Source organism: Equus quagga, chromosome 17, assembly GCF_021613505.1.
Source record: "Equus quagga isolate Etosha38 chromosome 17, UCLA_HA_Equagga_1.0, whole genome shotgun sequence".
NCBI lineage: Eukaryota > Metazoa > Chordata > Mammalia > Perissodactyla > Equidae > Equus > Equus quagga.
The window spans coordinates 12,038,603-12,064,909 of record NC_060283.1 but is presented as its reverse complement, the minus strand read 5'-3'; the positions used below and the strand labels follow the sequence as shown (position 1 = coordinate 12,064,909).

Genomic DNA, 26,307 nt, shown 5'->3' with positions numbered 1-26,307 from the left:
TGCTATGACCATGGCCACACAGGTAGCAAGTGAAAGAAATGGAATTTTTGAGGCAAAAACTCAGGTTTGTCTGATTAAAAAGCCCACATTCTTCACCACCGTACTGTATTTCCTGATATCAAGACTTTGTCTCTTTCCACCATATCACATCTGAATAGGAAGCAGGAAATACATTAACTTATTCTTTCTAATTTTATTTAATTTATTGTTGCTCTGTAATAAATCAAAGTATTTAACAGACATTAACTAAGTCCCATGTGTTGCTCAATCACCTATATGGCACTGGGTACAAATTTGATTAAGATATAACGCTGCCCTGTAGGAGAGAGATTGAGAGAGAACAGGAAGAAGAGGAAGGTGAAGAGAGAGAGACAGAGAAAATATAAGTTGAATCTGACTATTATGTGATTTTGACTCTGTTGTATTTACATTCAAATAATGGTTTGTGCACATAAGAGGACCGACTGTGCTATTTGAAGGGAGAAGGAAAGCAGGAAAAAGAAAGACAGGGAAAAGCCACACATCTCCACTTTCTAAAGGTAAAAACACTGCATTCCCAAAGGCGGGAAAAGAAAGTCAAACAAGTGGGAGGAGTATTGGCCAGGGAAGCAGAAATATGTAGTCTGCATGGAGGCCTCACTTCAACAATAGTTTTTTGCCCTTCTTCTACCAAATCTTCTTTACCACCTTCATGTCCTTTTATAAAGTCCCAAAGATCGATGAAAAACTTTTGAGGGCTATTTACTCATAATATGCATGATGTATTTATTTACTTTTTGCTATTGTGGATAAAGAATCAGTGAAATGAGTTGTTGAGTACTTGGGGGAAAATGAGAACATAGTTATGAACTAAATATACATATATATTAAAATCAGTTTGAGTCTGGTACTTTTCCAAGTGGGGTTCTTGCATAACTGTCAAGAAAGTTTTCTGAAACCTTTTGCTATTGATCTGCAGGTGGCCTTATATCTCTTGCAACTGGTACAGGAGTTGCTGTTTCTGCCATGTGAGGATTTGATGGCACCAGGAACACAACCTGTGAAATCAATCAGAATGCCATAGGTGAGTCAATCAAATAACCTCAGGGTTTCCCTTTCCTGTCCACACAATGTCACCATCATCAGAGTCTACCCTTTCTTCCCTGAATTCAGTCTCAACATCAGTTTGGTGGGGTTTCTCAGGCATTCTTTAGAGCAAACTAGATCTACGAAAAACACTCAGCCATAGCTCTTGGCATGAGATGCTGATAGCTGGGGCTGTGGTCCTGCAAGTGGATTGATCTTCCATGTGGATGATGGTGCCCAACAAGTTAGGTAAACCAGGGTGTCATGGAAAATATAGACTCTTGTGCCAAAACTGGTTGTTCATACTGATGGCAACAGCATACCCAAATCATTGATTTGCTGGCCATGACTAAAGCATTGCAAAAACCACAGTGATCCAACAAGGCAGAAATCATTAGGAAACTAAGGAAATGCTGGTCATTCTTCTAAAACTTCAATGTGAAATGGAGTGGATGTTGGAGGAGATCCAGGAAGAGATAAAGACTTAGGCATTATATGGCCCAAAGCCATTGCTTTTCTTGATTCACGCTTCCCAGTTCTGTAACCAGTGGAATCAGGGAGAGAAAAACTCAGCTCTGTAACTAATCTAGGAGCAGAAGAGAACACAGGCCTGGATATTATGATATGAATATTACTAAGGAGTTTGCTCCCTGGTTCAAATGTTTCACTTAATGAAATTACAAAATCACTGGGAATTGCTGAGAAACTCTAGCTTCTAGGGTCTTATAACTCAAGAGTCCACTAATAGAGTTAACATGATTTAATCAATCTCTCTGGTATGGGCAAGGGCTGTGGGAGTGGGGATGTGGTGTAGCACGGGCCCCCCAAAAGAAAGTAAAGAGGCACCAAATGGGGGAGAACAGCACCAGAAAAGTAATCTCGTCAAACTATTCTTATTTTATGATTTGGTTTTGGCCTTTGTTTGACTAGGCCTTTGCGTAATGAAACTAATGAGCATCTCCCAGGTTTTAATATCGATTTTCTCACCCTGGAACCCTCAGTTCTTGGAAGATATCCTGTTCTATTCTTCCTAGTTCCTCTTGGTCTCTTGTCTCCTCCCACTACCCAGTCATCTCCAGGAGACATCCTTTCTGCTCAGCAGGCAGGAGGATCTGCTGCAAGTCTCAGGGTGAGAGGATGGGCCGGTGTGCACACTCACAGACAAGTGTGAAAGCCTGACTTTCTTCAACAGCCCAGGGAATCACGCAATAAAAGAATAATGGAGTAACATCTGGCACTCTCCAGGGACCTCTCCATAGTGAAGTATTCTTTGATCTGGACTAAGAAGGGAGGCCCTTTGAAGGATTAAGGATGAAGAAAAATAGCTTTTCTTTATCCATTGTGATAGGCAGAATTGTAAGATGATACCCAGTCACCTATGCCCATGTATGATTCCCTCCCCTGCAGTTTGGGTGGGACCTGTGTATATGATGGAATAGCAAAGTTGTGAATAGGTTACTAACCAGTTGACTTTGAGTTTATCCAAAAGGAAATTATTCTGGATGGACTTGATTTAATTATTCGAGCCCTTTAAAAGAGGCTTAAATCACCAAAGACTTTTGCTCTCCTGTGGGCCTCAAAGGAGAATTAAGTTGTGATGAGTTCCACAGCTGAGAGGAAATAAATTCTGCCATGTGAGCGTGGAAGGGGACCAGAGGCTTCAGTTGAGACCACAGCCCCAGCCAACTCCTCGATTAGAGCCTTTTAAATTCTGAGCAGAGAATGCAGATAAGCTGTGCCCAGACTCTTGACCATGGAAACTCAAAGGTAATAAACGTGGGTTGTTTTATGCCTTTAAGTTTGTGTAATTTATTACACAGCAATAGAAAACTAATGCAGATATCTTCAAGGTAAACCTGATACTCACCCGACCAGGATTACAACAGGTTACTTTACATCCAAAGGCAGAGAGGGACACAGCAATGCAGAACTCCAGCACACTTGAAACGAGCACCATAGCATCCATACCCTAAGAACAAATTCATAACAAAGGAACATGAGGAATAGAGTTGACAGGTTCAGAACACTGACCACTGATTACAACATCAAAAGAGAAGAAGCATGGGCGAGAGGTCAGGAAAACTGGCTCCTAAATTGCAGCCATACTCTTATCTAGTTCTTATCCTGTTGAATGTCAATTATCCTCTCACTTTTTCACTAATGAAATAATCATGTTCTCCCCCACCCTCTACTTTCTAGTGTTATTGCAGATACAGAATGTGAAAATGCTATAAAGGAGGGGGGAAGAGATCATCAAGATAATAATCAACTTTGTTCTTTGAAACACTAGGAAATCCACATAGTTGACACAACAATATGATCTCATAACTTAGTAATTGTGGGCAGAGTAATAATAGCAGGTAGAATAGTAACAGACCAAAGAGGTCAACACCCTAATCCCCAGAACCTATGAATGTGACAAGTTACGTGACAAAGGAGAATTAAGTTTGTCAGTAGAATTAAGATTAATAGCTGATCATGAGATGGAGGGGTTATCTTGGATTGTCCAGTGAGCCCTAAATGATTACAGAACCCTTATAAGTGGAAACAGGAGACAGAGGAGTTGAAGTCCAAGAGAGATTTGAAGATGTTGTACTGCTTGCTTCGAAGATAGAGGATGGGACGACAGGCCCAGGAATGTAGGCAGCCTCCAGAAGCCAGAAAAAGCAAACAAACTGATTCTCTCTTACAGCGTCCCAAGAGGAATACAACCCTGACCACTCTTTATTTTAGCCCAGTGAGACTCATTCCAAACTTTTGACCTTCAGAACTATAAAATAATACATTTATGTTGTCTTAAGTCACTAAGTTTGTAGCAATTTGTTACAGCTACGATAAGAAACTAATGCAAGAATGACCATCAAGTTAGTTGGTCCTAATCCATCTCCCCAGGGAATTGGCTTAGGTCTAATGTTTATCCAAAACACATAGTCAGATTTGAGAGACATTGGGCAGTACTCTTATTCCACAAAGTAGAATTAGATGCTTGAATTGATGCCTAGGATTCTTTGGTCTAAATATGCTCTCTTTTTTCTCCATGGATAGGGATAGTAACTCTGCTGTGGAAGAACCAAAAATCAAGACCCCAGAACACAAGTGACACTGACTCAAGTGAACCTTGAGAATATTTGCATTCATTGTTTCTTTATCTATTTACACATCTCTTCAACATACTCAGTAGCCTCTACATTTTAGGACTTGTAGGTACAGATGATAGAGCAGCAAACAAAACAGACAATTTCCCTAACTTCAAGGATTTTATCATCTAGCAGGGCAGACCAGGAGTTAACAAACTTTCTGTCAGGGGCAGCTAGCAAATACTTTAGATTTTGCAGGACATATGATTACAAACACTCAACTCTGCTGTTACAATGCAAAAGCAGCCATGGACAAATTTGTAAACAAATGAGTGTGGCTGTGCTCCAATGAAACTTCATCTATGAAAACAAGTGTCAGGTTGGATTTCCAACAAAAAGAAGAAAAAATACGTATAATATACATAGTTTGAGCCATATGAAACCACTGTAATTCTAGATCAAGTAGACTTGATCATTGGCAATTTCACCTGCTCCTGCTAATGATTCCATGATGTGTACGCTCCACCTTTCCTAGAAAGAGCTCACCTCTTTCTAACCTCTTTTTATAATTGTATTCAAAAGTAGGCCCTTGTGCCTTTGTCAACCTCTAACTGCCCTCCAATATTTCTATCTTTTCCTCCCAGAAGGACTAGAGCTTCCTAAAGGTGGAGGCTGGTCTTCTTATTCCTCCCAGTGTGCCAACCCTGGGACTGGGCATAATGTGTGGGCTCATAGACCACTGGACTGACTGTGCAGATACCCAGGTAGGAATAGATCTGATGCTCCAGATTCCAGGAAACTCTTATGGATGCACTCTGCTATAGGGCAGGCAGAAAAAATGCAGACAGAATAGGAATTTACGGCGGTCTCTGGGAGAAGGTGATTGAGATGAAGGCAGGACTGGCTACAGCATTTACAGGGCCTCTTGTTAAAAAAGTGTTAAGAACTTCAAAGCAGGAAGAGCAGAGCAGCAAACCAAGTGTAGAGCTCTTCTACCTGCAAAGGTCCCGTACCAGGGAAGCCAGCCCTATAAGCTGGTCCATTGTAGATTATATGCCTATCATTGTGCCCTTAAAGTCTATGAACAGAGAGAACTTCTGACACTGGAAGTAAGATTCTTCTTCAGCATACCTAAACAAAAATTATTAAAGAATAGGAGGATGAGAGGCAGGAAGTTACAGCATCGAATCTTGCTTTTGCCAATTTCTAACTGCGTGAACTTGAAAAAAAGTTTTAAGTTCTACGAATAAACTCTTTTCTGATTTTGAGAGAGCGGTAAGAAATAAAATTGCTTACTGTAAGAACTGTTAGAAATCTCAAGGAGAGTAGATTATTATAGCAAAGACACTGAAGGGTTTGTTTTGGGGTGAATATATAGCACTCGAGACTCACCTAGGGCTAGCCAGGAATGAAGAAAAGGTAACGTGATTGACCTGCATAAGAAGTTAGGAAGAATGCAGAGTTTCCAAATTTAGATGAAGAAAGGAGACAATAAGAGAAAGAACTAAGCAGTACAGTGAAGGACTGGAAGCTCAAATGGAGGGGAGATAACAGAAAACTCAGTAGTATTGAGAATGGTTGATAGACATTTTTTTTCTTTCCCAAAGATTGCCACCTGAGCTAACAACCGTTGCCAGTCTTCCCTGGTTTTTTTTCCTGCTTTTTCTCTACAAATCCCCCCAATACATAGTTGTATATTTTAGTTGTGGGTCCTTCTATTTGTAGCACATGGGATGCCACCTCACTGTGGCCTGACAAGTGGTGCCATGTCCGAGACCAGGATCTGAACCAGCGAAACCCTGGGCCGCCGCAGTGGAGCACGCAAACTTTACCACTCGGCCATGGGGCTGGTCCCATGACTTTTTAATAATAAAGATTTCATTGCATTTTAGTCTGCTGTGGTGTGGGATCCTCTCCACGCTTATGCAAAACTTCTAAAAGTTTTTTTTTATTAAAAGACTTTATTTATTTTTTGTGAATATTCTTTTTTCTGCGAAGATTTGCCTGAGCTAACATCCACCACCAATCCTCTTCTTTTTGCTGAGGAAGATTGGCCCTGAGCTAACATCTGTGCTCATCTTCCTCTATTTTATATGTGGGACACCTGCCACAGCATGGCTTGATCAGTGGTGCATAGATCCACGCCTGGGATCTGAATCAGCAAACCCTGAGCCACAGAAGCAGAGTGAGAACTTAACCCCTACGCCACTGGACTGGCCCCTAGAAGTTTCACTACCTACAAAATCTTGTTTAAGTGGTAATTTGAAGAAAAAGGAATTACAATAATGTCTTGATGAGGGCAACTGGTACAGAATACAGAGTAGAGATTGAGAATTTACCAGGAACTGGATTTTGAGGCAAAAAGTGCTTCATCTTGCAAGGACATCCAAAAATGGTGGGAGCGATAATGGGTTATTCACCACTTATAGGATAAAGTTCAAAAGAATTTTAATTTATAATTAGAGAACCTGGTAATTACATCAGGTTCTATCAGGAAGATTTGGGACATACAGAGAGTGACACTTGGGCTCGAGTTTTAGAATAGATAATAGGACATACTTAACAGTGTTTTGAAATTGAACAGGAAAAATTATGCAAATTGCTTAGCACACTAATTATTGCAGAGTGAGTTTTCTATAACTATGAGCTTTCTTCCCACTTTCCCTCATCACATTTAGAGAAGGAACAAAGAGAGAGATGAGACATGGGCCTGACTCCTAAATAAAAGATTGCCCTAATTCTCAATCACTTCTAACTTCCCAAAGTGATTCATCAACTAGGGAACACTGATGGTTACTTTTGCCAGAGCCCGGGATCCTGTGACTTACTTCCACCAAAGTATGCCACGAAAAGAGGAAGCACTAACCATTAAAACAGATTGGACTATGGAACCATTCGCCAACTTCCGATCATAGTAAAAGTAAGGGTAATGGAAATAAGAATTAATCATGCTCATGATAGTGATTAAGATCCCTGATGCAGCAAAGATAGAGCTGGTGATGTTCACTCCTAGGCTACCTTGGACCTAGAAAGGAAGGAAAATCAATTAAACCATCCAACATCATCCTCAGATATGTCTCTATCAATCACTTTACACCCGCCACTTCTTGCCCAACCCAGGCCATCTTCTTTGTCTTGATTAGTACAATAATCTCCTAACTTGTCTCTTTCTTTACAGTATTTTCAGTTCTAATCTTCTGCCCAAACACAAATATGATCCTGTTATTCCCACACTTAAATCCTTCAGAAGTCTCCCGTGAGCACATGGGATCAACTCCAATCTCCTTAGCAGGGCTTTCAAAACCCTTTAAACTTTAGCTGGACAGTCCTGTCTGCGTCCATCTCCTACCACGTACTGTTTCAGGTGCCTGACTTCTAATTATTTTCTAAATACTGCTTGCCTCTCACGCCTACATGCCTTTTGTGTATTCTCTCCCTTTGCTGTCTATTCATTTTCCTACATTGTTTTCTCTCAGTGAAGTTATGGAGGCTTTTTACAAGAAGTAAAATTCCTCAAGAAAGTATGAGAGGTTTAGCGTGCCTGTAACATGAGGTAGATTTTAACCGGTATGGTTATATCTGGAAGAGATACTAGAGAGAGATTGAGGTCAGATGTGGAAAAACCATAAGTGATCATCTCCATAGTTTTATATTTATTCTTTGAGCGAAGAAAACTTAAATACAGTCTTTAGCGAGGGAAAACGTTTATTGAGATCTGGACTTTTACCTTTTATTGACTTTGTGAGATGCATATTGGCATGAAAGCTTTGTTTTAAATCTGCTTCTTCATTTCTAACAGGCTTATTGTGAATTTCTTTCATTGCAACCTGAATCAAAATCCTTTGTGAGCAGAGTTGGAATACATATTTTCATCAATAAGTCAATAAACATGATGCCACACCAACAATTGGCGTCACTGTCATGGGGGCTGCATCTCAATTTAGAGGGTTTGTATGACCCATCCAATTGACTTTATTCTCAGAAATTCCCTATATTTTCATAAAGATTCTCTCAGCAAGTGTCTTCCCAAACTGTTCATTCTCATGTCGGTAATTCTCCAAATTCTTCATCTGCCCTTTTGTTCACGTAGGACGAGGCCTTTACTACGGCTCCTACACCTTTCTAGAAACTTGAAACATTGGAATCACTCTACTTTTTACAGTAATAGCTACAGCATTCATAAGTTATGTCTTACCTCGAGGCCAAATATGTTTCTGAGGAGCAACAGTCATCCCCAACCTTCCGTCAGCCATCCCTACATTGGCACCAACCTCGTCGAGTGAATCTGAGGTGGATTCTCCATAGACAAAGCCACCCTCACCCGATTCTTCGCCTTCATATCAGCACTTCACATCAGCAGCCAAATTTTACTGCCATTTTGAGAGACTGATCCAACTAGGTAAAACTTACAATCTCTCCTGATGTTTTAAAAACAAACAAAATTTGTTTTCTCTTCTGGCAGAATACATATGTGGTTAATCCTTCTTCTTTTCGAGCAAAAATGAGGAAGCATTACTCACCAGACCTCTTGTAGTTCTAGTTCCTGCTGCAGTTGACAAGGAGCCTGAAATAAGAAACTAATGAAAAGAAAAATACGGTAAAAAAAAAACTTTAAATAAATATTTGAAGTCGTAACTTACCTAAACTTATGCCAAAATGTGATAAATATGTTAAACAGACAAATTATATTGGAAGAAACACAAAAATTTGTAAATAACTGTTCCCCTTTCCCAGAAACAAGAGAGAAATTCCACTGGATGAATTCACAAGAGAGTTTATCAAGCCTTTCAGAAAATGCCCAAGTGTGATGGTATTTAAACTGAGGGGACTGAAATATAAAGAAAGCTTCTCAATTTCTGATATGAATTAACCACAATATGGTGCCAAAATTTAATAAGATATTGCAAAAGAAAAAAACCTAATGATTATTTTCGTTTAAAAATGACTATTAAAAGTTGTAAATAAAATAGTAGCAAAGAAAAATTTTAAATTCCATATTAAATGATGATTAGAATATATTATTTCATTTGACTCCATCAATTGGGTATTATTTTCCATCTAGCTAAAATGACTGGAGTCAAGTTGATGGGACGCCCTGTCTTAAACTATTTAACTGTTTGAGTTTCTGGGTTTGCTTTCAATATTTTATTTCAGAAGTTTCAAAAATTCTATCTTAATACCAAAAATCACTGATCTAAGGAACAACTTTGATAAATTTCCTCAACAAATATCTAATTATGAAGACATAGAGATGATTAACATAAACTAAGTCTCCTCTGGAAAAAAGTAGCAGGGAGTCTCATCTATCAAATTATATGAAATGAAACTTGAATATGTGGAGTATTTCTTCAAAAGTCTAAATTTTTTTAATATTGAAATATTCTTCTAACTTATGAGATTAATGGATTTAAGAAGAAAACATTAATTGCTATTCATGTTTACAATATTGATAAGACACTTAATAGTATTCAAAATTATTATTGACTTAAACATTATTTATAAATATGAAGTATTGCATTTTCCATAACATGATAGAACATCTATCTCAGTCTAAAGTCGTTACCATGTTTAATGGGAAACACTGGGGCCATCTCATACAGCCAAATCAAGAAGAAGATGGAGACTCTTATGTACTACTATTCTTAGTATATTAACCAAAATAATTATATGAGAAAAATATTTGAAGCAAATGGTTAACATTAGAGTAATTGAAATATGAATAATATTATACTGCAAACACCCAATATTATCAACTAAAAAGTACTATAAACTCCAAGAAAATTCAGTAAAGCACATGAGAACATCTTTATATACAGAAATTATATATACATATTATAAATATGTGCGTGTTTGTGTGTTTGATGATAGGGTTTGGTAAAAGAACCTACATATTTACATAGCAAAAAATATATAAGATTTCTGAGAGAAACGAACTTTATATAGAATGTGAAAGACATATAGAAATGAAACTTTAAAATGTTCCAAAAGTACACAAAAGAAAACTGGAACAAATAGACTAATGTGGGGATAATTTTAAAGCATTGTGATAAAGGAAATATAGCTCTACTGGAGACTAAAGGGCCAAATAGAAGAGAAATTTGTGGCTGGTTCTTGGTGTTGGTTCTTGTACTGTATAAGGGAGAAAAAGAAGGCACTTCACAGGTGGACATAAAGTTGGAAGAATAACTGAAAATAGAAAAAAATGTTCCCACAATTAAGCAACAGCTCATCTAGTGGGACATCTACAAGAGTCTGAGTGATGCCTCAGTTGACAAACACAGCTCGTGCAGCTCCTGGTAATCTACCGAACATGTGTAAAGGTATAAATTATGAAAACTGATTTCCAAAGTGGTGTTGAAAAGGAAATGAAAGGGGAAGCAGAAAACTAGAGTGGTTAGATGCATGGAATACTGGAATCGGACTGGCCTGATTTGAACCCTGATTCCCAGACCATATAATTGTGTGAGTTACTTAATCTCTCTAAGTCCCAATTTCTTCATCCATAGAATGGGGACAATGACAAATCCTTTCTCAGAAGTTTGGGATGATTGCTTGAAATGGAATTGCACATGTAAAGCACTTAGCAGAGTGCCTAGACCATAGGAAGAGTTTAATAAAAGCTACTACTGACATCAGTGTGATCAGATACATGAAGCATTGCACAACTGCCCAGAAGGAGAACAGCCTTTTCTGTTTTTCGAAGCTTGCATTTTTCTCTATAAACTGATGAAGGGGCACAAAAAGTTAGCTCCTTATAGACTTTAAATGATCTCATCCTGAACTTTGTAGATAAATGGAAACTGCAACACTTGAATAGGTTCCGTAATTCTAACACAAACCCAGTTTCTGAATGTATTTTCCTCTTGTCAGTAAGTAAAATGTGACACTGGATACTCTTTTTACACTCTCACATTGCAGAGAAACTCTTCCATTTTGTTCTGGGGGGAAATTTGTTAACTCAAATTTTAATTTAACTTAAATTATAACTATTGTTGTTATACTTATGAGACAAAATATATCTAACAGCAGTTGCATTTGCTAAGCTAACCATTTGCTACAATTTGATACTTGACTATAAATTGCCTGGATACCAGCCATGTCTCTTTTGGTGACTGCTAAAAAAATTCTCATTTTGTTGAGTCTCCCTTGAGTTTCAATAAACCCTTCCCAGCCATTGAGGCGACTCTTGATTAGTCCAAGGCAATATTGGCAAATTGATGACCTTTGCCCATAGTTGGCTTGGGATATAAAACATTTATGCACTACATAACATTTATGAACAATGACGTGTGCCAACAAGTATGATATGTTGTGCCAGCAGTCCTCAACGAGGTTACCTCAATGGGGTAACTCTGGAATTAATCACCTGCTGGAAATGACTAACTACGGGGCTTCTTGTTGTGAAATAATCAATGCTTTCAATGTTTAATCCATTCTGGTTTGAATTTTTTGCTACATGGTGCTGTAATGAAGCCTAACTGATACACATTAAATATTTAACCTGCCTAGCTTTCTTTGAGTTTTATATTATTTTATATTATTATTCCCACTTTATATATGAGAAAATTGAATCAAAAAGAGGTTAGAGATTCTTCTCAAAGTTATAGAACTACAAGATAGGGTTGAGACATGACTCTAAAGCTCAGGAAATTAACAACCATGCTATGTTGTCTCCAACTAAACCAGAGGGTATTCTGCTTACCATCACTGACCCCCAAACTGTGTACCCCGAGCGCACTGATAAGGGGCATTTATAAGGAGCTGACTCAAATTCCAACGTGACAGTAATCATTACTATTCCCAAGCTTAAGTTCATCAGGGCAATCAGGATCTGCACAACCTAGAAATGATGAAGAAAGTAAAAACACATTACCTACCACAAAAATGGTGCCCAAGCCACCCCCTTTCCAACCACTAAGTTACCCTCATTCTCTATCTTTTGAAATAGTCAGATGGTCTTCTTGATATTCTTCTGTCACTTTTCTTTCACATAAAGAACTGTGGATATGTTAACTTACTAAAATGACCTCTTAGGACATTTAGCCCAATTGCCTCAGTAATTTCAGGATAAAAAAGATTGTATCAGGACATACCCAAAGGTGCTTTACTGATCCCTACCTGTGATGCTACTCCTACCACAACTGTTGCTCTCCTTCACACATGTTCAAATAGAAGTGACCCAGAAATTATGAAGCAAATATTGTAGCAAGGAGAAGAAATCTAAGGCAAGAAAGAATGTACAGCGGAAGACAAAGAGAAGAGCAATATGCCATTCTCCAGGGGTCTGGGGCCTGAGGACATGAGTGAGTACAGAGGTATAAAATAGAGAAGTTGGGGTACATTACCCCATGCCACTCGAAAGGATCCAAAGTGTCACCGTGACTTTGTCCCATTGGTTTAAACCTTGGGCTAAAGATAAACCTCTATGTTCACTGTCCTCCCACCTGCACTAGCCTGTCTTTCTTTAAACCTTCCATTTCTTTTAGGCACATCCACCTGTGACTCCAGACATAGATGCACTGAGGGTGGAAGAAGGCTAAGAAAATTTTGCAGAGGAGATAGTAACAATATGGGGCTGTCAGCTATCAGGAAGGTCTTTGGATGGGACACCACCTGGTGTACATGTGTCCTTTTCTTTCTCTAATCTTCCACGCTGAAGTTAAATATAGTTATCAGGGATGACCCACAACCCGAGAGTAGATCTGAAGTCACTATGTTTTAAATACAACTTAATCAGAAGCATGATGTAATAGAATACTGTATCATTTCACAAGTGATAGGGCTTGAAGACAAAATACTGATGTTCTTAGGGCTGGCTGATGTATTATGACACTAGTGGGGCAAAGTATTTGGTGTTAGATCTGATCCATTGTGATTCTACAACACGATTTGTCTTCTCCCAGATCTGCAACTGACTTACCCCAAGAACTTTGGGTTCCCCCTTCAAGAACTTCTCTGGCATCCCTTTCCACAGATATGAGTTTAGAGAAACATGATGTCCCGGCTGGTACATGCCAGGGCCAGCCCCTGGTGTGGTCTGTTCCATTCCTTGTATGGTTGCCGTAGCTGCAGAAAAGGTGCTACAATGAGAAATGTAATACAGGATGAGGCTGTGGAAACGTTACAACAACCTCTGGTCTACATGCCCTTCATCTATTATAATGGCTATTAGTCATCTTCGCAAAATGTCATCATTTCACAGTCCAGCCAGGAAAGTAGGACAAGGAGAGAGAGAGAGAGAGAGAGAGAGAGATTGGGAAACGCCATGTGGCATCAAGATGCTAGAAAGTATTGAAGAGATAGAAATATGAATAGAATTGATGTGAGTATTCTGGGCTCTGCAAATTAGGGAAATGTCTTCCAGGTCATATATCAAGACTGCACTCAGACTTTATCTCTATCCCTATTATGGGATATTCCCTTGATTACAAACATTTCCTATTTGAAAGATAACTTCTAAAATAGTAATAAACTGCACAGAATCATCTACATTTCAATTTACTGTATTTTGTAGTCTTCCTTTTCTAATCAGAGTACTGTGACTCAGAGCACTCTTAGAACCAGACGTCTTCCTCACGCTCATCTTTACTAAATACCATTTGCGTAACCTTGTATTTTACCCTATAAACTCTGGACTTTGGGGATTTAATTTATGATCCTGAGTCATATCCCTGGCACCAGGAACTTAAATCTCTTTTCCCATTAAAATGCTTTGAATCTCAACTTTGCAATGCATAGCAAGGACATATAAAATTATCTTTCCGAATCTCAAAACACCAACGTGATACTCTTTATGCCACTTTGTCTCCTCAATACAGTAACCCCAATCAAGTTATGTGGAGATAAGTTGAAGTCACATGAACATTTTTATCTACTCATTTGATTCCATATTTAGATGTTGCATGGCTCATTTCTATAAATTTTGAAGGAAGTAAAACTTGTTAAGACTCTGCAAAGCCACAATCAATTCTGATAACATTTATGCTTCATTGGTGCTCTGTGAAAGTCTCAAGATTGGACGTGTGTGCCCTTTTATTGGTGGCACAAAGTAAAAGAATGTTCTAGTAGCACAAATTTTCTATGTACTGGAGAAGAATTCAGATTTCTCTGGAAAGAATTATTAACTTATGTTTATACTCAGATGGCCCACAGAACTACATTATTAGTTATCTAGCAATAACACTGATGGAAATCAGCAAAAAAATGAGTGAACTTTAAAGACAGTGAAAAAAAGTCCTAATGAAAACAAAAGATTAATCATTTAAGACATTAATTTAATTTGGTTAAATATACATTCCAAGTTATGTAAAGCAGTAAAATGAAAAGTACAAAATAAGAAATCATTAAATAAAAAGTTAAATTAAAAAATTAAAAAAAAGACAGAAAACTGTAATTAATAATTCATAAGCAATACATAATGTGAAACAGATTAAAATAGTTAAGATCAAGAAGTACATAAGAGGATGTAACCCAAAATTCAGCGTTTCTTCTTCTATTCTAGAAAATTTCCTAAATCAATATAGAGAAAGAAATTTGGAACTCCATTTTGAAGCTGAGAAACAACTAAAATCCCCATAACTCAGATGAAAAGACTGTAAAAAGCAACCAAGATTGCATGAGGATGAAATTAGGGGAAATGTAGGGAGAGTGTCAAAGAAACAGGACCCTACGGCCACAGATTTTGAGAGTACACTTCTCAAAGATAAGAGGCTCACTGAACCTCTACATATGTTTTCTACAAACATATATTCTTGTTTATAATCCTGAGAATGAAGGCACCACTTGATAGCTGTAACTCTCTGCACAAGTATAGTTCTGAGAAGTAAAAGGCAGAAATAAAAGAGAAATCACATGAAAAAGCCCCTTTTGTAGAAAGTCATCTGTCTCTAAATAAGTCTTACATTGGAGTCCACAAAGAAGGGAGCATGCGTTCCTAGTGTAAGTCCCCAAGAAATCACACAGATTAGGATCATTGTAATATATCATCACGATCACAGATCATCAAATGCACAAAAACCAAGATACCATAAGATTTATCAATGAGAAACACCAAGTGCATCAGATATTAGCATAATCAAACACAGACTATGTAATAAATGTGGATAAAACATTCAAAAGAAAATGGAATCACAAAAGCTAAAATCTACAAAGTGCAAAAAAGTGATATGACAAATTTAAAATGTGAACAAAGATAATGTTGACATTTAAAATAAATTAGTCAATGTGTTAAATAGCAAGGAACAACTGAAAAGAGAATTAGTGAACTGGAAGGTAAAGCTGAAGAAATCGACCAGAAGCCATGTAGAGAGACAAGGAAATATTCATGATAGAATACAGGTTAAAAGATAAGAAGTGAAGAATGAAAAGCTCTAGAATATGTATAAGTAGAGTATATAAAGAGAAAAAAAATGTAGGATAGGCCAAATTGGCAACATTTGGAATGATAACTGTATATTTTCTTTAACTGGTGCAATACTTAAACCCACAGACACAGGTCATATAACATACACCAAGCAGTATCTTTAACAGATCTATACTGAAACACAATATAAAGAATTTAAAGATAGCAAAGAACAAAGATGATCTTCAAAGTAGTAGAAAAGTCAGATCACACGCAAAGTAAGGGCAATTAGATTGATAACAATGCAAGCCAGAAAACCACAGAAAAATATGTTTGAAACAACTATAGACCTAGAGTTCGTTATGCACCAAAGCTGTACTTTAAGAACAAGGGTAAGGGGCCCATCCAGTGGGGCGGTTGTTAAGTTCAGACTTTCCGCTTCTTGGCAGCCCAGGGTTCCCTGGTTCGGATCCCAGGTGTGGACATGGCACAACTTGGCAAAAAGCCATGCTGTGGTAGGCGTCCCACATATAAAGTCGAGGAAGAGGGGCACAGATGTTAGCTCAGGGCCAGTCTTCCTCAGTGAAAAGAGGAGGATTGGCAGTAGTTAGCTCAGGGATAATCTTCCTCAAAAAAAGAAAAAAAAGATCAAGGGTAAAATAAAGACATCTTCAGATAAGTAAACACCTGACAGAGTTTGCCAGCACATTTACTAAACAGAACTTCTACATGATGTGCTTCGAAAGTAAGGCATATGAAACCCAGAAGGATGTTCCACGATACAAGAAGGAACGGTGAGCAAAGAAACTGGTGAACTTGCGTGTACACAAATTGTTTGTACAAAATAAGAACAACAATATCTAATGTATTAGGTTAAAAATTAAGACAAAACATAAAATACTAGATCTTCCTTTCCATTTGGATATCTTTTATTCCTGTTTCTTGCCTAATTGCTCTGGCCAAAGACTCCAGTACTATAATTTTTAAAGAAATCACCATACTGGTTTCCGCAGCGGTGGCACTATGTTACATTCCCACCAACACCACACAAGGCTCCAATTTCTCCACCTCCTTGCCAAACTTCGTAGTGTCTGTGTTTTTGAAAATAGACTTCTAAGTGGGTATGAAGTGGTATCTCATTGTGGTTTTGATTTTCATTTTCCTAATGACTAGTGATGCTGAGCCTCTTTTCACCTGATTATTGCCGATTTGTATATCTTATAGGAGAAATGTCTATTCAAGTATTTTGCCCATTGTTGAAAGAAGTTTTTTGTTTCTTTGTTGTGGAGTTCTTTATATATTCTGGATATCAATCCCTTATCAGATAACTGATTTGCAAATATTTTCTCCATTCCATGGATTGCCTTTTCACTCTGTTGATAGTCTCCTTTTATGAACAAAAGTTTTTAATTTTGATAAAGTCCAACTTATCTATTTTTTGTTGTTGTTGCCCATGCTTTGCTTTTTGTGTCATATCCAAGAAATCATTGCCAAATTTAATGTCATGAAAATTTCAATCTATGTTTTTTTCTATGACTTTTATAATTTATCTCTTAAATTTGGGTCTTTGATCTATTTTGAACTAACTTTTGTACATATATGGTGTAAAGTAAGGGTCAACTTCAATTTTTTGTTCTTGATGTTGAGGCAGATTCGCCCTGAGCTAACATGTCTGCCAATCCTCCTCTATTTTGTATGTGGGTCACCAGGACAGCATGGCTGACAAGTGGTATAGGTCCATGTCCAGGATCCAAACACATGAAACTGGCCCACTGAATTGGAGCGTGCTGGACTTAAGTAGTACGCCACAGGGCCAGACCATCAACTTCATTCATTTGCATATGGATATCTAGTTTTCCCAACACTATTTTTTGAAAAGAGTGTCCTTTCCCCATTTAAAGGTCTTGGCACCCTTGTTAAATATCACTTGACCATATATGTGAGGATTTATATCTGGGCTATTTTATTCCATTGATCTATATGTCTATTTTTATACTAGTACCACACTGTTTTGATTACCATGGATTTGTAGTTAGTTTTTAAATCAAGAAGTGTGAGACCTCCAAAATTGTTCTTAGTTTTCAAAATTGTTTTGGCTATTCAGATTCCCTTGAGATTCCATATGAATTTTAGGATGGAATTTTCTATTTCTTTGAGAAAATGTGTCATTGGGATTTTGATAGGTACTGCATTGAATCTTTTCAATACTTCAATCTTAACAGTATTAAGTTTTCCAGGCTATGAACACGGGGTGTCTCTCCATTTATTTGTGTCATCTTCAATTTCTTTCAACAATGTTTTTGTAGTCTTTGGTGTGAAGGTCTCCCCTCCATTAGTTAAGTTTATGCCTAAATATTTTTTGATGCTATTGTAAATGGAATCATTTTCTTAATTTCCTTTTCAGATGGTTCCTTGTTATTGTATAGAAAAGCAACTAATTTTTGTGTGCTGATTCTGTATCCTGAAACTTGGTTGAATTCATTTCTTACTTCTACGACTGTTTTGTGTATGGAATCTTTAGAGTTTTCTACATATAAGAGCATGTCATGCCTTTTATTTCTTTTTGTTGTCTAATTGATCTGACCAGGATTTCTATTTTTATCTTGAATAAATTGGCAAAAGCAGGCGTCCTTGTCTTATTCCTGATCTTAGAGGAAAGCTTTCATTCTTTTACCATTGGGTATGATGTTGACTGTGTGTTTTTCATATATGGTCTCTACTATGTTGAGGTAGTGTCCTTCCATTGCTAGTTTTCTGGATGTTTTATTCACGAGAGGATGTTGAATTTTTCCAATGCTTTTTCTACATTAATTCAGATCATGTATTGTGTCATTCTGTTAATATGATATATTACATTGATCCATTTGCATATGTTGAACTATCCTTCCATTCTAGGTATAAGTCCCACTTGATCATAGAATGTAATCTTTTTAGTATGCTGTTGAATTTGATTTGCTAGTACTTTGTTGAGGATATTTGTATCAATAATCAAAAGGGATAGTGGTCTGTAGTTTTCTTTTCTTGTAATGTCTTTATTTGGCTTTGGTATTAGGGTAATACCAGCCTCAGAGAATGACTTAGGAGTTGCTCCTTCCTCTTGAATTTTTTGTAAGAGTTTGATAAAGATTGATGTTAATTCTTCTTTAAATGTTTAGTAGATTTCACCAGTGAAGGTTTCTTGTCCTTGACTTTTCTCTTTTGGAGAAGTTTTTAACTATTCATTCAATCTCCTTACTAGCTATAGTGCTCTCCCCATTTTCTATTTCTTTATGATTCAGTCTAGGTAGGTTGTATGTTTCTAGAAGTTTGTCCATTTCATTTAGGTTAACCCATTTTCTTGAGTACAATTTTTCATGGTACTCTCTTATAATCATTTTATTATTTCTGTAAAATTGGTAAAAATGTCTTATCTTTTATTTCTAATTTTTCTTATTCGAGTCTTCTATCTTTTTGTCTTAGTTAATCTAGCTAAGTTTTTGTCAATTGTGTTGATCTTTTGAAGAACCGACTCTTGGTTTCATTGATTCTCTCTACTAGCTTTTGTTTTTTTTTGAGCTGTTTCATGTTTTAACTTATCCAAGTCTCATTCCTCTCTGCCAACTCTGTGCTCTGTGTTATCCCTGAAAAGCAGAAGCCTTAGAACCAAGGCAGCTGTAAAAACCAGTAGCCTAACAGCCTATGAGAGAGTTAGAACAGGATTGGAAACCCCTAAAATGCCCCATCCCCAGAGAATTGCCACTATTTGATCTGTTTGACAACTATCTGTAAAAGCTCCATTCATGCATCTTGGCTTTATTTGATCTTACTTAGGGTTCCTTCGGTGAGTGAAGCCCTCACCTCAAGGTGTTTGTCAAAAACAATCACCAGAAATTGTTTAATTCACAGTTTCCTGAGGCAGTGATAGGTCTTGGGGCAAAGAAAAAGCTGGATAAAAATTAAAAACTTAGGGGCTGGCCTGGTGGCACAACAGTTAAGTTGGCATGTTCCATTTTGGTGGCCTGGGGTTCACCGGTTTGGAGCCCGGGTGTGGACCTACACACCACTTGTCAAGTCATGTTATGGCATGCGTCCCACATATAAAGTAGAGGAAGATGGGTACGGATGTTAGCTCAGGGCCAGTCTTCCTCATCAAAAAGAGGAAGATTGGCAGAAGATATTAGCTCAGGGCTAATTCCCCCCCAAAACAATTAAAAACTTAAAATAATAAATAACAGGAATGAGATACATGCAGGGAGCTTTGAAAAAATCATGATATATCCCTTGGAATCTAGAAAGCCATGTACATGTGAAGGGTTGTGTGCAAGGCCAGGAAAGACTTGAGAATTCTCTAATTCTTCAACTATGACTGATCTTTAAGTTCTGTGCAAATAAGAAGGAAAGGCAAAGACAGAGTTGTAAACTACTGGAGCATTGAAGTTGTCCCAATACATAAACACTCACAGCCTAACAGAAAAGAATGGGAGGCAAACTATTTTAAGGCTCCTAAGGATATCTGTTAAGTCATTACCTGACCATTAAGCCAATCAAGCAGAAACTTCAATGTCAACAGATTGCAAAAAATACAGACTTCACAAGAGAGATCAAGGAGTCATTAAACAAACAAACAAAAAATAGCAACAGACAAGCAAAAAAAAAAACAGTAGCCACAACAAAAATGAATTCTTGCGATGGGATAGTCTTTGAAAGGATCAACAAAGTTGGAAAACCTGTAACTAGATTGAACAAGAAAAAGTATGAGAAGAAATTTCTAAAATCAGGAATGAAAAAGGGAGCATGATTACCATCCTAACAGAAATAAAAAAATATAAGGAAATATTAGGAACAATTGTATACCAATAAATTAGATAACTTTGATGAAATGGTCAAATTCCTATAGAGAGACTAACTAGCAAAACTGACTTATGGTGAAATACAAAGGCTATGTAGGTCTATAACAGGAAATTACATTAGTAATTTAAAAATTCCCACAAAGAAAAGCCCAGGCTCATATGATTTCAATGGTGAATTCAGTTAAGCATTTTAAAAAGAATTAATAACCTTTCTTCAAAAGCTCTTTAAAAAATGAGAAAGACACAACCCAATTCATTGTAAAAGAATGTTAAAGAACAAAGTCAGACCATTCCTCACACAAAATAAAAAAATTAACTCTAAATGTATTAAAAACCTAAATATAAGAGCTAAAAATATAAAACTATTAGAAGAAAACATAAGAGTTAGTCTTTGTGAAGTTGGGTTAGACAATGGTTTCTTAGCTGTAAAAATAAAAGCTCAATCAACCAAAAAGAAAAAAAAACAGATACATTAGACATCTTCAAAATTAGAAATTTTCCTACTTCCAAGGGCACCATGAAAACAGTGCAAAAACAACTCACAGAATGAGAGAAGATATTTTCAAATCCTTTATCTGATGAAGGACTTGGATCCAGACTATATAAAGAATTCTTACAATTCAATGATAACAAAAGCAGAAAAAAACCCAACTTAAAAATGGGCAAAGAATTTGAATAGGTATTTCTCCAAAGAAAATATGCAAATGGCTGACAAGCACAGGAAAAATAATGCTCAACATCATTTGTCATTTAGGAAATGTAAATCAAGGGCCCAGCCTCCGTGGCCGAGTTGTTGAATTTCTGTGAGCTCTGCTTTGGTGGGGGTTCAGATCCTGGGTGCGGACCTACTCCATTCACCAGCCATGCTGTGGAAGTATCCCACATACAAAAAATAGAGGAAGATCGGCACAGATGTTAGCTCAGGGCAAATATTCCTTATCAAAAAAAATGTAAATCAAAACCGCAGTAAGATAGCACTTCACACCTACTAGGATGGAAAAAATAGAGACACAGTAATAAGTGATATTGAGAATGTGGAGAAATTGGAGCCATCAAACATTGATGTTGAGATTGAAAATCAGTGCATCCACTTGGGAAAAGAGTTTGGAAGTAAGTACCTCAAAACGTTAAGAGCAGACTTAGCATATGACCCACAATTCCACTCCCAGGCATATACCAGAGAGAAACGAAAACGTATCAAGTCCACATAAAAACTTGTATATGCATTTTTTTAGTGGTGTTATCCAGGATGGCCAAAAGAAGGAAACACACCAAATGTCCATGAACTGATGAGTGGACAAATGTGCAAACAAAATAGTTCTCGCATTCACCAGACTAGTAGAGTGGATCTTCTTAAGTGAAGATGTTCTGGAATTATACCACCTAGATTTAAATTCCAGCTCTGTCACTCTTTAATCAAGTTGCTTAATCTTGTGTTTCTATAACTCTGTACTGTAAATAATAGTGCCTACCTCTTGTGGGAATTTAGTAATGAGATCATGCATTTAAACCAGTGCACGTCATGTAACGAATACTAAATACATGCTATTATTATTCCTGTTACTACTGTTATTTACCCATTTTTTGGCTATCCATATAAAACAAACTTCTTCTCACACTTCCTGCCATTCAAGGACATGCTAGAGAGGGATTTTAGTTCCTGACATCCTCCTGCTCCCACTTGCTCCTGTCATAGAGGATGTGGAGAGGCAGAGGAGAGGGGCTTATATGATTTGTTAGAGTATGTTATCCAGTGTGCCACGTGGTCAGTGGTTGAGGCTTCCTCTCTTTTGCAGTTTGTCTCAAAGATTGTTCAAAAAGGTCAGGATTGTCCTCTGTGTTCTGCTCTCATGGAATAAGCTACATACAAGACTACGTAGAGGCAGGCCATTAAACTCTCCTCTTTATCTTGCAGTCTGTCCCAATGATAACTGAGTTTGTGAGATGGGTTACATATTACATGTTATTGAGTGGGTATGTTCAGACTTTTCTGTATACATGAGCATCCCCTGAGCAGAACCCAAGATCTCAATTTAGAGCTAAGAGCATAAAATAGGTAGCTTTCTTCTTGGCCTTCAATCGAATCCACATCCTCTAATCCAGTTTTTCTTGGCAGATCTACCCCTCTGAACTTAATTTAAAGTCATTATAATAAAGCCCATAATTTGATCTTCATTTAACAACTTGTTCCAGAGGGGAATAGGGAGAATTTTAACTTTGAACCTTAGAAGACCTAAACAGAAGATATCCAGTCTTCCTCGACATTTTTCTTTCAAAAAATTAATGGTGCAATGAAAAGTATGTAGAGGAGATTATTTTGAAGTTCCTAACATCAAACAGCAAAAGCTACAGGTAACAAGAACTATAAGAGGATTGTGGGATTCCAAGTGTTTTCCTTAATGGAAGATCCAACAATTCACTCAGGTTTTCATGTTAAACAACATGGTAGTTTTCCACTGATGCCTTCTTTTATCCACCCTCCATGTCCAAATGAGTCATGTTCTTCTCACCCTACACAACCTTTTCTCCCACATCCTCAGGCTTAGCTATCTTCCAATTTTCATGAGGAACGTTGTCAAAGCCACTTAATGTTCTCCCGTGTCCTCTTGTGACCCCATATGTCCAGTTCATTCTCCACTTTGTAGCCAGAATGATCATGTTAAAGTACAAAAACAATTTTGTCAGTCTCCTCCCTAAAATCCTTCCTTGGCATCCCAGTACCCTTACTCTAAAGCTTAAATGGGTAATGTTGTTGATAGGAGCAGCTCTGCTGCTTCAGCTCCTATCTATTATCCTAACCTTACCTTGAATCGCTCTCTTTTTATTTTTGGACTATATTTTGGACACAAATATATTGGACTTATTTTAATACTTCCAGAGAAACATTTTCATTCTTATAAGGGGGTATTTGCACACGTTGAACCGATTTCAAGAATGTTCCGCCCCTCCAACAGACACCCCACAACAACAATCCCCAAGGATTTGATCTCGTCACACACTGACAGTACTTTACAATCTCTGCCTTCTCTCAGGTACAGCTCCCCAGCTCCTCCATTCCCCAAACAGGGCTTACTCAACCTACTATGGCAACGAGGGGTTTAAGAAATCTTAGTCATTTCTTTCATACATTATAGAGACCAAAAGTGTTGTAAAGGTCAGTACCAATGATTCTTCTTCATCCAACTGAATGTGTACCTGAGCTTACCTCTCTGTAATGCAAAGGAACCTCTGCATTGATCTCTCAGACATACATTCAGACTCAGTATTTAGGAAACTTAGGTTCAGTCTTAGCAAACATTGTTTCTCCCTCTCTATATAATAAGACTGTGAGTATACCCAGAGCAGACATTATGTTAAAATAAGGCTTTCAAATGACATTTGTGTTCTTTCCATAGTTCTGCGGCAACACAAGTCAGGTCTTGGTCACCCAGGCCCAGTGCTCTGTCTTTCCAAATACTCTGGCTATAAGTTCATATAACCACTCCTACCTTCATCCCATAGAAATCCATGTTTTAATTATCTAGGAAGGTGAATTCCTCAAGGGCAAAAATTTGTGGATATCCTCCAGGGCTCAAGTTTCCTGTATACATATAGCTAGGAAGCTAAAACAGCAGAGAATATTGGATAGAGATGAGAGACAATTCTTCCAGATTGGGGAAGATGCTGAATCCTGGTCTTGCCACATCACCTGTGACATATATTGGGCCATTGACAACTACAGCATCTTTTTTTTATTGTTGTCCCTGTTACAGATGTGGAGAAACTAGAAAACACCTCTCTTCTTCTACTGGCTCCAATCTCCTTATGGATCAGCAGCAACATCAATCTTTGGTTTCCTTATTTTTATGTCACCATCCCCCACATGGGTCACCATTGCCAAGGAGGGAGCATGAGGAGGACCTGCCTTTTCTTCCTTCTCAAATTTATGAAATAGAAGACAGGCCCAAAGGAAGACCTGAACTTGGATGGTTTGATGGAAGATGATGACGGTAATGTAGAAATTGTTACCTGAGCAGAGAAAAGGCCTGTACTAGTAATTGAGAAGTCTGGGTTCTACTCCTCGCTCTTTTACTAACTCGTGTGACTCTAGGCAAGTTACATCCTTTCTCCAGCTTTCATTTACTTCATCCAAGGAAAGAATGCATTGTGCACAACTGCCTTCAAGCCTTTCTGATCCCCAGAATGCTAAGAATCTACAAAACCTCTTTCATTAGAAAACTTCCTCATGAGCAGCCTCAGTTTATGGCTTGGGTGTCTCATGAATGGTGTCAAAGATAGTTGGAGAACTAAAGCAGGGCACCGTTTATCTCAGGGCCTGCATAAGACTGGGGAATCTACCTTTGCCTTACAACATCTCCACCAAATTCTGCAGGTGGCAGATCATTTCTTAAATGTCAAATATAAAAAAAAAAAATCAAGAAAGAGAAGAAAGACCATGGAAGAAGGGACATCAAGAGTACATGAAATAATTAGTTAAAAGTGTAAAATGTTGATTTCAAGTTTCCTGAGAGCCTGGGGGTTTATAGAACAAAAGTAACTAAAACCAGTTCATCCAGCATCATCCATTAGGAGGCTGTCCTTATCCCCATCTTCTGCAGCAAATATCATTCCCCAAACCCCCAAAATGTACATTTAAAGTTGCACTCAACCCTCCCCAACTTGGAATACCACCTTGTACCATGGGAGGTAACCTTATCTTCTCTCATTCCTCTCCCAGGAGTCTTAGAACCAGTGGCTGAGGAAACCATCAGTCCCAAAGCCTAGGAATGCTTGTCCCTGGACCTACCTTTCTTCAATCCAGTAACATATGCGTGTGTCTTAAGAGTGCTGGAGACTCTGGTAACGTGTCTTCAGTTCAGATTACAATCACTCGCCCCAACTTCACATCTCAGTTTAGATCTGAATTCCTCTCCTAGCAATTTTTCTAAATCCCAAAGGCGGTGTAAAGTATTTCTGACAATCAGAGCTAGTTCCTTTTTTACATCGGAAGTGATAAATGAGCCTGTGTTCCTAATATGGATGTGGAAGTCTATTGTGAAATTTGCTAAACAAGCAGTGACTGCCTCATAGAGTCTTTTACAGGAAAATAATAGTGGTTATTACCACTATTAGTGGTATATCCGTGTATATAGTGTTTATCAGTGGAGATCAGTGGTTGAGGATTTACTGTATGTCAGACTCTGCTCAAGGCCTTTATATCCATATACTAATTTAATGGCATTTGAAAATCATTTGGAAAGCCCCTTTTCACAATTTCACACATTTGCCCTGTCTCCTAGAGAACTGTGTGTTGCCATTCTAGACACAACTTAAAAGTATTGTTTATGTGAAATTCCACCATTAGAGATGAATGTCTATAAAATGTCGACAAATTGTTTGCATAGCAATAATTAATGTGGCACTTTCCTATATCAAAGAGGAAGTTGGTATCATAGAAAGAGCCTGCCCTTTGACAAAGACAAACTCAATACCAATCATTTATTGCATGACTTTGTTATTTCTCTAAACCTAAGATTCCCCATTTGTAATATAAAATCAATAGTTAGTTTACATGGAGGAGGAATGCAGAGTGGTGTTCAGTTCTCATTCATTCAACATTTTCTTAGAGAAGATTACTATGAGCCTAACAGTACATAATATGCTGCAGATAAAATGGTGGAAAATGATAGAGATCCTGACCTCAATGAGCTAATAGATTATGGGGCATCCGGAGAAGTAAACATACCATCGAAATCCAGGATAATCAGTTCTCTGCAACTTAAAGAAGAGAATTCTAAGAGACCTCATAGGAGGATCATTTAATCCAATCTTGGTGAAGCAGAGGAGAATTCCTGGAGGAGGGGCCATCTAACCGGAGACTTGTTGAACGAGGAGAAGACAGACAAATGAAAGGAGAGCTGCGTCAAGGAGAGTAAGGGGTTGCCAGACAGAGTCAACAGAATGAAGAAAAGTCATCTCTGTTTATAGATATAACTTTAAAATTAAAGCACAATTC

General features: G+C 37.7%; 1 protein-coding gene across 2 annotated transcripts; it reads right to left on the bottom strand.

Moving 5' to 3' along the window:
• Positions 1–25,236, bottom strand: LOC124228997 (membrane-spanning 4-domains subfamily A member 4A-like). 2 transcript variants are annotated; one of them, XM_046644107.1, is made up of 7 exons: positions 25,099–25,236; positions 13,063–13,208; positions 11,845–11,982; positions 8,663–8,719; positions 7,009–7,167; positions 2,933–3,034; positions 1–1,037 (listed from the first exon to the last, which is right to left on the bottom strand). In XM_046644107.1, the coding sequence occupies exons 2-7, from the start codon at positions 13,186–13,188 to the stop codon at positions 945–947; spliced, it is 675 nt and encodes a 224-aa protein (XP_046500063.1). In that variant the 5' UTR covers positions 13,189–13,208; positions 25,099–25,236; the 3' UTR covers positions 1–944. The 2 variants fall into 2 exon arrangements, with proteins under 2 accessions (XP_046500063.1, XP_046500062.1); XM_046644106.1 differs by having other exon boundaries at positions 2–1,037; positions 13,063–13,222.
• Between the last annotated feature and the right edge of the window lie 1,071 nt (positions 25,237–26,307).